Source organism: Lithobates pipiens, unplaced genomic scaffold (genome assembly GCF_037356315.1).
Source record: "Lithobates pipiens isolate NorthernLeopardFrog02 unplaced genomic scaffold, aLitPip1_a1.2 Scaffold_18, whole genome shotgun sequence".
Lineage (NCBI taxonomy): Eukaryota > Metazoa > Chordata > Amphibia > Anura > Ranidae > Lithobates > Lithobates pipiens.
In genome coordinates, this window is record NW_027507758.1 from 648,735,199 (window position 1) to 648,750,867 (window position 15,669).

Genomic DNA, 15,669 nt, shown 5'->3' on the forward strand with positions numbered 1-15,669 from the left:
TAGCACTTTTATTTCTATTAAACATCCCTTGTAATAGGAGTAGTGCATGACAGGTCCTCTTTAATGTAAAGATAGGGTCTATAAGACCCCCACATCTCTCCTCCAGGCTGGAAAGCATCAGATCAAAAAAAAAATAAAAAATTAACGATCCCATGCTTTGTTACAACTGCTGCCCGTCACGCCTGGGCCTCCCACAGTGATAGAGATGACTGGTGACCATCTGGTCACCGGAAATCTCTATGCTCATCATCCGGCGGCAGCACATGCTTTCTCTGGGTCCCCGATGGCACAGATCTTAGCAAGGCATTGGTGGTCTTGGAGGTGTGTTTGGGGTGGTTATCATGGTGGAATACTGGCCCTGCGGCCAGTCTCTGAAGGGGAGGGATCATGCTCTGCTTCAGTATGGTCACAGTACATGTTGGCATTCATGGTCCCCTCAATGATCTGTAGCCCCCCAGTGCCGGCAGCACTCATGCAGCCCCAGACCATGACACTCCCACCACCATGCCTGACTGTAGACAAGATACACTTGGTCTTTGTCCTCCTCACCTGGTTGCCCCACACACGCTTGTCACCATCTGACACCAAATAGTTATATTGGTCTCATCAGACCACAGGACATGGTTCCAGTAATCCATCTCCTTAGTCTGCTTGTCTTCAGCAAACTGTTTGCGGGTTTTCTTGTGCATCATCTTTAGAAGAGGCTTCCTTCTGGGATGACATCCATGCAGACCAGTTTGATGCAGTGTGCGGCGTATGGTCTGAGCACTGGACAGGCTGACCCCCCACCCCTACAACCTCTGCAGCAATGCTGGCAGCACTCATACGTCTATTTCCCAAAGACAACCTCTGGATATGACGCTGAGCACGTGACCTCAACTTCTTTGGTGGACCATGGCGAGGCCTGTTCTGAGGGGAACCTGTCCTGTTATACCGCTGTATGGTCTTGGCCACCGTGCTGCAGCTCAGTTTCAGGGTCTTGGCAATCTTCTTATGAGCTTCCCCACTGACAGCTAAATATAAAAAAAAAATTGCAAGTAAAAAAAAAAAAGACGGTGTGGGGTCCTCCGAAAATCCATACCAGACCTTTATCCGAGCCTGCAGCTTGGCAGGTCAGAAAAGGGGGGGGCAAGCTGGAGTGGAACGTCGGTCCAATGTTGGAATGTGTTCTATCACAGGAGTGGGGTTAGGAAGAGGTGGGGCTGTGTATGACGGCGAGCAGAGGCAATTGTAACGTAAGCTGTTTCGGTGTGCTATCCTGCTCTGTGATCCCGCTGCTTTCCTCTTCCTCCAGTCATCATAAGGCCACCCTCTCTCTTCCTCTGCCCAGGCGAGGCTGCAATGGTGGGCACAGTGAGATTGCAATGGTGGGCACAGTGAGCCTACAATGGTGGGCATAGGTGAGGCTGCAATGGTGGGCACAGTTGAGGCTGCATTGATGGGCACAGGTGAGGCTGCATTGATGGGCACTGACGGGGCAGCTTTGTGGGGCACTGACACTGCTGCATTGATAGGCACAGTGAGCCTGCATTGATGGGCACAGGTGAGGCTGTGAAGAGGTGCACTGATAAAGTTGTTGTTAATATTTATTTTTGTAACTTAATTCTGCATAAAACATTTAAGTCATTTCATGAGATAATTTATGAGGGCGAAATTAGGGGCGGGGCAGGGTATGGGTTGGGTGAGGCCAACTGGTGGCGAGTAACCCTTGAGGCCTGGCTATTAGCTCAAGACTTGAATTTTGAGCCTGCTATACATGCTACAGATGCACCACTTTATAGGCAGACTAAAGGGGGCCCCTGTGATGTACAAAGTACATTGTATACACCTGTCTAAACTTGTGACCACTGTTTTTCCAAAAATTGGCAAAAAAAAGGTATAAAAAGGTAATCATTTTTTTTTTTGGGGGGGGGGGGGGTGTGTCCCTGTGAATGACAGTTTGGGAATGTGTACAAACATAGAGCAAGATTGGGTGGGACTTTACATGTGCCCTGTAGGGTTTAATGAATACACAAATCAAGGAGTTAAAAAAAAACAAAAAAAGTTTTTATTTTGGCATGTATACATATTTAGTAAAACATTTTGTGGTTAATGGTTAAAAAAACAAAAACTATAACAGTAGTGTTGCCCAGGTTGTTGTTATTCCTGGCTAAAGAATCCGATGAGTTGGCCTATGCATTTCGCAGGATGACCCTCTTCATCAGGGCCTCCAATTCTACGTGGGTATTATACCGCATGGGTATTAGAACCAGAAGGAAAACATATATGTTGGTAATGAATGTTAAAGTGGTTGTAAACCTTACAATCCACTTTTGACTACAGGTAAGCCTGGGGTAGCTACCCCAGAATATCTCCTAAACCTGCACGGTTTAGGAGATATCCGCTGTATCTGCATGTGCCAACATCATCGACACATGAGCATTGAAGCATGGCACGTTTGTGCCGTATGCTTCAGTTAGTGTGCTGTTACGGCGGCTCCCGGCCAATCACAGCCTACGGAGCCCACGATACCGGAAAGTAAATGCGGGAGTGTGACGTCATTGCGGCTCCGGCCATTCACAGCCTATGAAGCCCACGATACCCGGAAGAAATCCGGGAGTGTGACGTCATTGCGGCTCCGGCCAATCACAACACCGGAGCCCACGATACCTGAAAGTAACTCCGGGAGTGTGACGTCAACACGGCTCCGGCCAATCACAGCACCAGAGCCCACGATACCTGGAAGTAACTCCAGCAGTGTGACGTCATCACGGGATCCGGCAAATCTCTCCGGCATGTGACGTCATCGCGGCTCCGGCCAATCACAGCACCGGAGCCCGTGATACCTGGAAGTAACTCAGGCTTTGTGACATCATCACGGCTCCGGCCAATCACTCGGGGGGGGGGGGGGGGGGTGACGTCATCGCGGCTCCGGCCAATCACAGCACCGGATCCCGCGATACCTGGAAGTAACTCCGGGAGTGTGACGTCATCGCGGCTCCGGCCAATCACTCCGGGAGTGTGACGTCATCGTGGCTCTGGCCAATCACAGCACCGGAGCCTGCGATACCCGAAAGTAACTCCAGGGAGCGATGTCGCCAGCTAAAGCGGGTGTGCGGGGACCACTGCAGGGGCTTCGATTAAAGGTGAATATTTCTAGCTCGTTATGCCTTTGTCTTGCAGTCTTTTTATTTTTGGGGGGGGTTTGCAACCACTTTAATATCACATTTTAATTACAGTTGCAATTTTAAAAACATTTCATCAATCTATCTAATGTATCATAGTGTAACCTACTTTAGAAATGGGGTCACCCTAGGGGGGGCACCTCTCCCGCCGCCTGCAAAAGTGATCCTGTCGCGGGAATCCGCCATCGGGGCGACGTTTTTATTGGATGCAGAAATCGCCCCAGTAAAAAAAAATAAAAATAAGGGTATGTAACGTCAAAGTAATGACGTAGATGTACTGTGGGTGGTCCTGAGGTGGTTAAAATAAATAAATATATATATATATATATTATATATATATATATATATATGTATGTATGTATATATATATATATATATATATATATATATATATATATATATGTATGTATGTATATATATATATATATATATATATATATATATATATATGTATATGTATGTATATATATATATATATATATATATAAAATGTTTGGGGGGTTCTAAGTAGTTTCCTAGCAAATAAATGAAACTTTTTTAGGAGAAAAATGTCAGAATTTGCCCGGCAGCAGGTGATTAAATAACCGATGGGAAAGAAGATACGAGTTTGATAAGTTTGCAAAAATTTTAGATAAAATTTTTTTTTTTTTTTTTTTTTATTGCCACTTTCCGGTATTATATGTTGCTATATGTCTCCAGCAAGATTCATCCTTAGAAAAGATTCCCTTTCTGCCCCCAGCGGCGGTCATTGGACACCCTTCCCTTAGAGCTGATCCTCGGAGGGCGCCGCACACTGTGAACAATGCTAATGGATTCACACTTCCAGCTGCCAACCGCTCCGATAACAACAGCCGGCAGAAATCTTCCCGAAGATGCCGCATCCCCCCCCCCCCCACCATATTTCACCGTCTCTTCACACCTCAGACACCTCAGCCAAGAGCCCATAAATGATCCGGTCCCGCCAGCCGCGCACCCTCAGCTATTTTTAGACTCCCCGGGCAGTTTATGAAAGTAATAAAGTGTAAATAATTGGAGCAGAAAGTAATGCCGTTGTCGGAAAATGGGATTATTAGTTTTGGACAATCAACGAATGAGCTGTAAAAATGATTGGTGGGCACTGGGGACGGAGGACAAAATCCCAATGTCTCAATATGCCGGGGACATCAATATTAATGGTCGGAGGGCGGAGGGGACCACGGAGAGGGCGTCCTGCAAATGGAGATGCAGAGAGCAGCTTCTCCCTGGAACGAGGCTCCAATGAACAACAGACCCTCGTTATGTGAATGGATAAGTGTAATACTACATGGCCAAAAAAATGGGACATTTATTAAAGCGGAGCTCCACCCTAAAGTGGAGCTTCCGCTCATTGGAATCCTCCCCCCCCATCCGGCGCCACAATTGGCCTCTTTCAGGGGGAGGGGGGTGCAGGTACCTGTACAGTACAGGTATCTGCACCCACTTCCGGCATAGATATCTGCAGAAGGTACGCCCCTTTCCGCAGAATCTACGCCCCTTTCCGAAGGTCCCCCGCTGTCTGCTGGGAAACACACGGATCCCAGAGGCAGCGGGGACCATCCTTATTGCTCAGCGCGACTCGCGTATGCTGCAGTAGGGAACCGGGGAAATGAAGCCGCAAGGCTCCACTTCCTGATTCCCATACCCAAGATGGCGGCGGCAGCACCCGAGAGACGGTCGAGAGATCGGCTTCGGGTGCCGACATCGCGGGCGCGCTGGGCGGGTAAGTGTCATTATTTTAAAAGTCAGCAGCTGCAATATTTTTAGCTGTTGGCTTTAAAAAGAAACGGCGGACTCCCGCTTTAAGAAAGGAAAGTATCTGATGACCAACTTCCAAATTTCTGGATCTGCTTCCTACAGCAATATATATATATATAGTGAGAGTGAGAGCCCCTGTCTCTGTGAAAATGAGTGTAAAATGGAACACGGGACTCTCTAAGCCCTTGTACACACAGTCAGACATTCCGACAACAAAATCCGTCGGATTTTGTCCGACGGATTTTGTCCGAAACTGTTGCATACACACGGTCGGACAAAGTTGTCGGAAAATCCGATCATTCAGAACGTAGGTGACGTTATTTCATTACGACGGGACTACGTTCAGGCTGGTAGCCAATAGCTTTGGTCTAGGAATTTGATCTGAGCGTGCGTGGCACTTTGTCCGATCGGAATTCTCTACAAATGATCGGGAAAAAGTCCGATCGGATTTTTTTACCGGAAACATTTTAGATCCTGCTCTCAAATTTTTCGGACCATGTTGTTGGAAAATTTTATAGCCCTGCTCCAAGCCCTTGTACACACGGTCGGACATTCCGACGGAAAATGTCCGATCGGACCGTGTTGTCGGATAATCCCACTGTGTATGGGCTCCATCAGACTGTTTCCGTCTGAATATCCGACCGACAAAGTTTTAGAGCTGGGCTATAAAATTTTCCGACAACATGGTCCGATGGGACTTTGTCCGATCGTTTGTAGAGAATTCCGATCGGACAAAGTGCCACGCATGCTCAGATCAAACTACTAGACCAAAGCAATTGGCTACTAGCCTGAACGTAGTCCTGTCATAACGAAATAACGTCCGTCACGTTCTGAATGATCGGATTTTCCGACAACTTTGTCCCACCGTGTGTATGCAACAGTTTCGGACAAAATCCGACGGATTTTGTTGTCGGAATGTCCGACCGTGTGTACAAGAGCTAAAACTTTGTCGGTCGGATATTCCGACGGAAACAGTCCGATGGAGCCACCACACATGGTCGGATTATCCAACAACGCGGTCCGAACTGACATTTTCCGTCGGAATGTCAGACCGTGTGTACAAGGGCTTAGAGGCAGTTTGAGAAGTTCCATCAGAAGATGGGTGAGCAGAGAAAACTATGCTTTAGGTCTTCTCTGGATTTTGTAAGTCTGGATTGGGGCTGGAAACTTGAAGACTTCAAAGAGCATTGGGAGGGATGGAGTCTTCAGTCTTGTGCCTGGGCTTTTCAGAAGTTCTGCAGCTTGTGTGTGTGTCCAGGTGCCCACACTCATTATAAGCCAGATCTGAGCATAGCTTAGGGGAGTTGGTCTGAGAGCTGTTGCTGCAGCCAGGAGGAAGGTGGTCTACAGTATAAGAACCCGGGCAATATCTTTGAGACGGCACTCCATGTGGGAGAGGTTCCAGGTCAGTGGACTGAGATAGTTGGGTCAGCTGAGAGAGTCAGGGAGACCACAGCTGAGACAACTGGAACAGAGAGTCCTCTGGAACCAGAGGGGACCATGAGTCTTGGAGGAGTGTGGAAGCCTGAAGTGTCAGGAGAACTCCTTCCTGGAGGCCAGGAGTGGGCCTGCACAGCTTTGCACTGCGGCCAAGGCTGAGTGAGCCTTGAGAGCCAGTTGGCTTGGCACTTTCGTTTTTTGGTGGAGTTTTTGGCAGAAGAACCCCTCTGATGGGGGCCCTGTTGTAAGCGGGGCCTCTGGTGTAAGTAGGAACTCTAAAGGGATCCCTTATTTAAGGAGGGACTGGGGGTCTCTGATGGAGACCCTGATTTAAGGAGAACTGTGATGTAGGGGGGACTCTAATGGGGACAGTGATGTTAGGGGGTACTCTGATGTAAAGGGGGAATCTGATGTAAGGGGGGAGGCTGATACAGAACTCTGATATAAGGGGGACTCTGATGAGGGGCATGATGTAAGAGGGGCATGATGGGGACTCTGATGTAATGGGGAACTCTGTTGGGGACATTGATGTAAGGGGGATTGTGATTGAAACTCTGATGAAAGAAAGGACTCTGATGGGGGCCCTGATTTAAAGAATATGTTACCCCAACATTTTATATTCCTGATATGTGGCTGCTGTATCATGTACTTGTGTTAAAAAGTCTCCTGTTCTCTTTGTATTGCTTCCTTTATGTGAAATATCTGGTGATAGCACCAGTTCACCTGCTGTCCTATGTCAAACTGACCACGCTAGGCATGAAAGCACATCTAGGCATGAGAGCACATCCATCCCAGTGTGGGCAGTTTTCTGGCTGTGCTGAGAGAATGACTAATGCCGCGTACACATAGGTCGGATTTTCATGTCGGAAAAATCTTGGATGGTTTTTCCGACGGAATTCCGCTCAAGCTTGCCTTGCATACACACGGGTCACACAAAAGTTCTCTGAACTTTCGACCGTCAAGAACGCGGTGAGATGTGCAACACTACGTCGAGCCGAGAAAATGAAGTTCAATGCTTCCGAGCATGCGTAGGAATTTTGCGCGTTGGAATTTGTACAGATGATACGAATTTCCAATTGGAACTTTTTTCCGACCGTAAAAATTGAGAACCTGCTCTCAATCTTTTGCTGGCCGAAATTCCACCAGCAAAAGTCAGATGGAGCGTACACACGATCCCATTTTCCGACCAAAAGCTCTCATCGGACTTTTGCTGGGGGAATTTCCGATCGCGTGTACGCGACATTAGGCTATGACTAAGGCTCTTTGCCGAAACGCGTCAACGCTACTATTTTATTGTCACTCCAATGTAACCAATAAAGTACTCTTGAAATGATTACAGTGTTACCGGCTCTCTTTACGTTTTTATGCTGAGAGAACAGCCTGCCTGTCCTCCAATGATCAGACTTGTGTGCTGACACACCCTTCACTGGAAGATCAGTGTAATGCTGTTTCTTCACCCCTACCTCTCTAAGCTCCTTATGTAGCTGAGATCAGAGATTATATATAATCACAATGAACCAAAAAATACACAGAAATGTTTTGGATTGAATTTCTATTTTAAATTCTAATGGATTGTTTTACAAAGTGAGGGTTTACATATACTTTAAGAATGGACTGTAATATAACGGGGGACTGTGATGAGTTCTAAATCATATCATGCTGATTACAAAAAGGATACAAGTAAAACGTGTGCCATGACACTCAGGATCAGAGTCGGCTTCAGACGGACGCTTCCATAATACACTAAAGCCTTCATTGATGGGGGGGACCACATTGAGCGTCATCACCTCCCTCCCCCATACAGAGAACGTTAACTATTAAATTACAGGTTCTCTTTAAGTGGATTACACTTTTACTCTTGCCCCCCTATGGTGACCTCCATTCCCGCAGTCTCACCGTTTCTAAAGGCCAAGAAATGAGATTTGGTGCTGAACTATACATTTCATGTTATCAGATTGAAGAACACTCCATTATCCATTCATTGGGATTGATCCGCGGGGCTCCACGGGGAATACAGAACATTCCACAACACCGGAGAAAGGTCAGCTAATATATATCTGATCCAACGCCAAGATGGCTCCACGCCGGAACCTTGCGCCACTTTGTATATAAGATCGCCCTGGGGGGGGGGGGGGGGTAAATGATCCATCGATGAAACCATAAAAGTGTTTTATATTTGTTAACCCCGGAAGGTGTCCGTTCTTCTATAATATATGGAAGGAAATTAAAGAGAGAAGGCGTGGACAAGTTATTGGGGAGAGAGAGGAAAGACCAGAGAGGAGAGAAGAGAGGAAAGACAGAGAGAGAGAGAGAGAGAGAGAGAGAGAAGGAAAGACACAGAGAGAGAGAGAGAGAGAGAAGGAAAGAGAGAGAGAGAAGGAAAGAGAGAGAGAGAAGGAAAGAGAGAGAGAGAGAGAAGGAAAGAGAGAGAGAGAGAGAAGGAAAGACAGAGAGAGAGAGAGAAGAGAGGAAAGACAGAGAGAGAGAGAGAAGAGAGGAAAGACAGAGAGAGAGGGGGGCAGAGAGAGAGAGAGAGAGAAAGACACAGAGAGAGAGAGAGAGAGACGGAAAGAGAGAGAGAGAGGAGAGAGAGAGAGAGAGAAGGAAAGAGAGAGAGAAGGAAAGAGAGAGCGAGAGAGAGAAGGAAAGACAGAGAGAGAGAGAGAGAGAGAGAGAGAGAGAGGGAGAGAGAGAGAGAGAGAAGAGAGGAAAGACAGAGAGAGAGAGAAGAGAGGAAAGATAGAGAGAGGGAGAGAGAGAGGGGGGGACAGAGAGAGAGAGAGAGAGAGAGAGAAAGAGATAGAAAAGGAAAGACAGAGAGAGAGAGAGAGAGAAAAGGAAAGACAGAGAGAGAGAGAGAGAGAAGGAAAGACAGAGAGAGAGAGAGAGAAGGAAAGACAGAGAGAGGAAAGACAGAGAGAGAGAGAGATGGGGGGGGGGGGACAGAGAGAGAGAGAGAGGAAAAAAAGAGAGAGAAAAAGAAAGACAGAAAGAGAGAGAGAAAAGGAAAGACAGAGAGAGGGAAGAGAGGAAAGACAGAGAGAAGAGAGGAAAGACAGAGAGAGAGAGAGAGAGAGAAAGACAGAGAGAGGGAGAGAGAGAGAGAGAGAGAGAGAGGAGAGAGAGAGAGAGAGAGACAGAGAGAGAGAGAGACACAGAGAGAGAGACAGAGGAAAGAGCAGAGAGAGAGAGAGGAAAGACAGAGAGAGAGAGAGAGAGAGAGAGAGAGGAAAGACAGAGAGAGAGAGAGAGAGAGAGAGAGGAAAGACAGAGAGAGAGAGAGAGAGGAAAGACAGAGAGAGAGAAAAGACAGAGAGAGAGAGAGAGAAAAGGAAAGGCAGAGAGAGAGAGAGAGAGAAGAGAGGAAAGACAGAGAGAGAGAAAAGACAGAGAGAGAGAGAAAAGGAAAGACAGAGAGAGAGAGAGAGAGAGAGGGAAGACAGAGAGAGAGAGAGAGAGAGAGAGAGAGAGAGGAAAGACAGAGAGAGAGAGAGAGAGAAAGACAGAGAGAGAGAAAAGACAGAGAGAGAGAGAGAAAAGGAAAGACAGAGAGAGAGAGAGAGAAGAGAGGAAAGACAGAGAGAGAGAAAAGACAGAGAGAGAGAGAAAAGGAAAGACAGAGAGAGAGAAGAGAGGAAAGACAGAGAGAAGAGAGGAAAGACAGAGAGAGAGAGAGATACAGAGAGAAAGAGAGGAAAAAGAAAGGAAAAATACAGAAAGAAAGGGGGGGGGGGAATACAGAAAGAAAGAGGGAAAGAGAGAGATACAGAAAGAAAGAGAGACAAAGAGAGAGGGGGAAAAGAAAAATACAGAAAGAGGGGGGGGAAAGGAAAAAAGAGAGTGAAAAGGAAAGACAGAGAGAGAGAGATACAGAGAGAAAGAGAGAGAGAGAGGGATACACAGGGCCGTCTTTAAATATTGATTGGACCCTGGTCAAAACTTTTCTTGGGGCCCCCCTTCCATGCAGTTTCACTCTCCACCTGCTCTCACATACAATAAATAGCAGCTAGACTCAAAATCAGTTTACTGAATCAGATCAGGCAGTTATTGTGATTGATTGCCAGAGGTTACAGTGTATCATACCGCTCACTGACTGGTTGCCAGAGGTTACAGAACACATTACAGCTCACTGGTTAGTTGCTTGTTGATTGCTTGCTAGAGATTACAGTGGATATGACCTCAGGGGGGCATGATATACATATCAATGCTGCCAGCCGCCTCTATTTACATATGAATGCCTGTAATTTACATGTAAACACAGGGTCTGCAGGTGAGTAATCTGTACAGAACAATAGGGCAGAGCTGGGCAGCATTAGTAGCAGCATTTCACACTGAGATATTGGGACACATCACAGGACTAAAACCTCAAGGGGCGAGGAAATTTAAACCAGTATAGTTGGCTAGTATGAAGCAGCTGCTTTGGGCACCACAACAACGACAGGGCCCAGGGCAGCTGCCCCTTTTGCCCTGCCTTAAAAACGGCCCTGGGGATACAGAAAGATAGAGAGGGAAAAAGAAAAATACAGAAAGAAAGAGGGAGAAAAAGAGAGAAAGATATACAAAGATAAAGAAAGAGGGGAGGGGGAAGAGAGAGAGAGAGAGAGATGGAAATTAAAGAAAGAGGAGGAAAGAGAGAGAGAGATATACAGGAAGATAGAGGATGGAGAGGGAAAAATAAAGAGAGAGAAAAATACAGAAATAAAGAGGGGAAAAAGAGAGACACAGAGAGAAACAACGAGACGAAGGATAAAGAGGGGGGGGGGGGGAAGAGGAACAAAGAGAGAGAAATAGAGGGGGGGGGGGGGGGAGATAAGAACAAAGAGAGATAAGAAAAAAAAAAGAGAGAAGTAAAGAGGAAGAAAGATACAGAGGGGGAAGAAATAAAAGGTGAATGGAAGAGAGGGGAGGGAAGAAAGAAGAAAAGATGGAATGCATGAATAGATAAGAGGAGAAAAGACTGATCAAGAGGTAAAGAAGTAGTAAAGGAAGGAAAGAAGGAATGAGGGAATAGAGGAGAAAAGAAGGAAAGAAAGAGGAAAGAAAGAATGAAAGAGGAAAAAAAAGAGAGAGAGAGAGTGAAAGAGTGAAGGAGTGAGCTACAGAGAGAAGGAAAGAGTGGAGGGGGGAATGAAAGAGAGAAATGGGGAGGGAGAAAGAGGAGAAAGAAAGTGAGAGAGATCCAAAGATAAAGAAAGAGGGAGACAGAAGAAAAGAAAAGAACAATAACATTTTCTGGATCATATCCTGACAGTGATGATGGTGGACTTTACTTTACAATGAGGAGGTTACTAACCGGAGCAGCCAGAAATATGGAACAACTGTGCATAGTAACCAATCAGCTTCTAGCTTTCATCTTCACAGCTTGTTTTCACTGAACAAGCGGCAGGTAAAAGCCGATTGGTTGCCAGGCACGGCTGCTTCAGATTCTATCTGCTCCAGGTTGCTCCAGGTTGGTAAATTTGTCCCCACTGTGTTTTTCTTACTTCACAAGGCCAACACACTTTGGTTCAGCTTCCGTATGTTGTCAGATTGTCTGTAAAATGACCCCTCCCCCTCTATTTTGTATAAGTGACGGGTCCTCTTTAAAGAGACACTGCTACTAAATATGGGCGCCGTCAAAAAAATTTGTTTGGTTTTGTTCCATTTTGTATTAAAAAAAAAAAAATAGTATTTAGTAATTTAATACGAATTTTCGTTAAAATAACGAAAGTTCGTTGTGATGAATTTATCATCATGAGGGGCTCCCACCATCCCTGTGCTGTGCCCATTATGAGGGGCTCCCACCATCCCTGTGCTGTGCCCATTATGAGGGGCTCCCACCATCCCTGTGCTGTGCCCATTATGAGGGGCTCCCACCATCCCTGTGCTGTGCCCATTATGAGGGGCTCCCACCATCCCTGTGCTATGCCCATTATGAGGGGCTCCCACCATCCCTGTGCTGTGCTCATTATGAGGGGCTCCCACCATCCCTGTGCTGTGCTCATTATGAGGGGCTCCCACCATCCCTGTGCTGTGCCCATTATGAGGGGCTCCCACCATCCCTGTGCCCATTATGAGGGGCTCCCACCATCCCTGTGCATCCCTGTGCTGTGATGACTTCCTGGGGTTTTAACTTTTTAGTTTTGTTAACAATTCCGAATTTTCATTATGAATTTGGATCCGAAATTCGTAAATTAAATTTCGTATTTTATACAGAATTCGTATGCATAAAAATGATTGCGGATTCGTAGGAATGTACAAATTTCTGATTCGTATGAAACTAATCGCACATGTCTAACTGCTACCATGCCCACCCAACGACCACTTTATACTCCCCTCTATAGTTCCATCCCCTGCCCCCCCCCGATATTTCAAGTGTTCCCCCGGTATATGTGGAGAATTTCGATTTTTTTTTTTTTATTCAACATTTATTGGCCGTTTAATGATCTGTATTGTTCTCATTTCAGGTTTCCATTATGTGAAGACCTCGTCCAGCAATCCTCTGAACTTCTACACCTGGAATATATCATGGATTATGAGGGAAGTGTTTTCATACATCGGACCCAGACCCAAACATGGTGAGTGTTCCCCCCCCCGAAATCTCTGTCCTGGTACCCTTGGCTGGTCAGTGGTGATTGGTAGACTGAGTTGTGTTTCAGGTTCCCTTGTGGTCCTTCCAGTACTGGGACAAGGTCATCCAGAGCCCAGGGCAAACATGCCAAACTCCACCCCCCCACCCCCAAGGTGTATGAGCATTATGTATCATCAAAATCCCCCCCCCCCCCAAAAAAAAAAACTGAGCACTAATCTTTTTCACCCCCCTAAGCATAAATCCCCCCTCCTCCCAGTGCAAATCTGTTCTCCTGCTGAAATCCCCCCATCCCAGAAAAAATCCCCCCCCCCCAAAAAAAAATCACTCCTCCTAGCACAAATTATCTACCCCTAAGATTACCCCTCCCAATAACCCCACTGCAAATCCCCCCTTCCAGCACAAAGCGCCCCAATCATCCTTCCTAGCACAAATCTTCTTCCCCCATTTCTTCTCCCCTAAATTTTAGCATACCCCCCAAATTTCTCCTCCTAGAACAATACTTACTCCCTGCTGCCCCCCAAATCCCCCTTTCCAACACAAATCTCCCCCCCCCCATTTCCTTGTGGTGCCACCGCCCATGATACCACAGTACCCAGGGCAGCCGTCCCCTCCTGCCCACCCCTTGTCCCGGCCCTGAGTCCCTCTCCATGGTGGACACATGTCGGGGTCTCTCCACAGTTGGGTAAATGTTGGATTTCTCCTACATGAGCTCCTCATATGTTATTATTACTATGATTTCCTGAATTTATGAGAGGGAGGTCAACAGAAAGGTTTACTATAGCTCCAGTATTCAGTTCTGCACTCTTTAGAGGTCATTATTGGTGTCCTAAATATTTATCTGACCCTCCAAAAAATGGTTGGCCGGCAGCACCCCCCCTCCCCCCCAACGCTGTTGTGGGTTACACGAGAGATCAGTCAGTCTGTCAGTTGTTCATCCAGCCCCACACTTACCCCATCTAAGTCTCAGACTGCTAGCGATGCGACAGGCAGGTTCTTCCGTTGCATCTCCTTCTCCTCTGCATCACGGCGGCTTCCGTCGTGCATCTCCTCCCTACTCCTCCTTGGTGTCCAATAGGATCGCCTGTCCTTTCAGACAATTGGGTGACAGGTCTCAGGACCCGCTGGGAGGAGGATCAGTGTGACAATATTGAATATTAATTGGCTATTGTCGCACAACTGGGTGGGCTCGGGGCGTAATGCTCTGGTCCCCGAGCCCACCCTTTTTGAAGCCTATTAGGGACTCAGGCTCTAATCACGTGCTTCAAAAAAAAAGAAAAACCCTGATTGGAATCCGTGCGTCCGGTGCCCTCCAAGTAGATTAGGGCGGGTGGCACCCCTGCACCCCTAAGGGACGGACCGCCACTGGTGCATTGCATTAAAGTGGATTTAAACCCACACCACATGAATACTGTAGCCAGGATGATAAAGTGTGGTATAAATATAAAATATAAAGTACATGGCTTCTAATTCTAAACCTACCTTCCACAACTTACCCTCTTTCCTACACCGAGCCCCACAAAACTCCGGAATCCATGGGCGGGTCTATGCTGCGGTGCTCGGTGGGCAGAGCCGTGACGTCACTAGGCTCCCGCCCACCTCTACGCTCCCCTTGTGCTGGCGGCGGCGTGATTACGAACCTCGTGCTTGTTATACTAGAATTATACTAGAGAGAGCCAACAGTTTATACAGCGCTTTACAATGTATAGGTGGGGGGGGGGGGGCAACACAATTACAGTACAATACAAAAGGTACAGGGGGGCCCGGCTCGTAGAGCTTACATTCTAAAGGGAGGGGGTGGTGGTACAAAAGGTAATAGCTGCAGAGAATGATTTGATGGGGGTGGCTCGGGGACAATTAGGTGGGTGTGGGATAGGCTTCCCTGAATAAATGAGTTTTTAGGGATCTCCTAAAGGTGGACAGGTTAGGGGCTGATCGGACATACTGGGGCAGGGAGTTACAGAGGATGGGAGAGGCTCTGGAGAAGTCCTGAAGGCGGGCATGGGAGGAGGTAACAACTGAGCTAGAGAGCAGGAGGTCCTGGGAGGAGCGGAGGGGACGATTTGGGCGATATCTGCTGATGAGGTTGGTGATGTAGATGGGGTTGATGTTGTGGATGGCTTTGTATATTATGGTTAGCATTTTGAATTTTACACGGTGGGGTGGGGCAGGGGCATCAGGAGGGGGTGGCTAGGGCGGGCTGAAGCCCCGAATGTGACCCCCTAAAGCCCCGAGTGTCAGCTCTGCAGGGTCTCCATTGCTAGCCCCAAGCGAGCGACGGGACCAATCTGATCCCAAGCACCGCCGAGTGCGGCCGAGTGCCAGAACAGGTGCCGCCTTCTGGAGCCTGCACGCCTATGATGGACGTCCCACTGGTCCAATGCCGGGACCGCGGAACATGTGACGTCCATCATAGGCGATGTTGGCTCCAGAAAGCGAGAATTACAAAGCGGCTGCCGCGCCACATCCCCGCATGGCACTCGGGCGAGCCGCTCTCCTCTCCTCTTCTCCTCCTCTGAGGACTGGTTGCTGTGACACCGCACACCACGGCTGAGACATGTCATTGTGTGTTAATGTCAGTGTAGGTAGGTCAGTGTGTTAATGTCAGTGTAGGTAGGTCAGTGTATGTTAATGTCAGTGTATGTAAATGTCAGTGTAGGTAGGTCAGTGTATGTTAATGTCAGTGTATGTTAATGTCAGTGTATTTTAATGTCAGTGTATGTT

General features: G+C 47.4%; 1 protein-coding gene across 1 annotated transcript in view; it reads left to right on the forward strand.

Moving 5' to 3' along the window:
- LOC143986915 (ALK tyrosine kinase receptor-like) overlaps window positions 1–15,669 on the forward strand; it is a 619,389-nt gene that overhangs the window by 362,901 nt on the left and 240,819 nt on the right. The window contains exon 2 of the mRNA XM_077485324.1: window positions 12,824–12,934. Within this exon, the coding sequence (XP_077341450.1) occupies window positions 12,824–12,934 (111 nt within the window). The remainder of the gene's footprint in view (window positions 1–12,823; window positions 12,935–15,669) is intronic.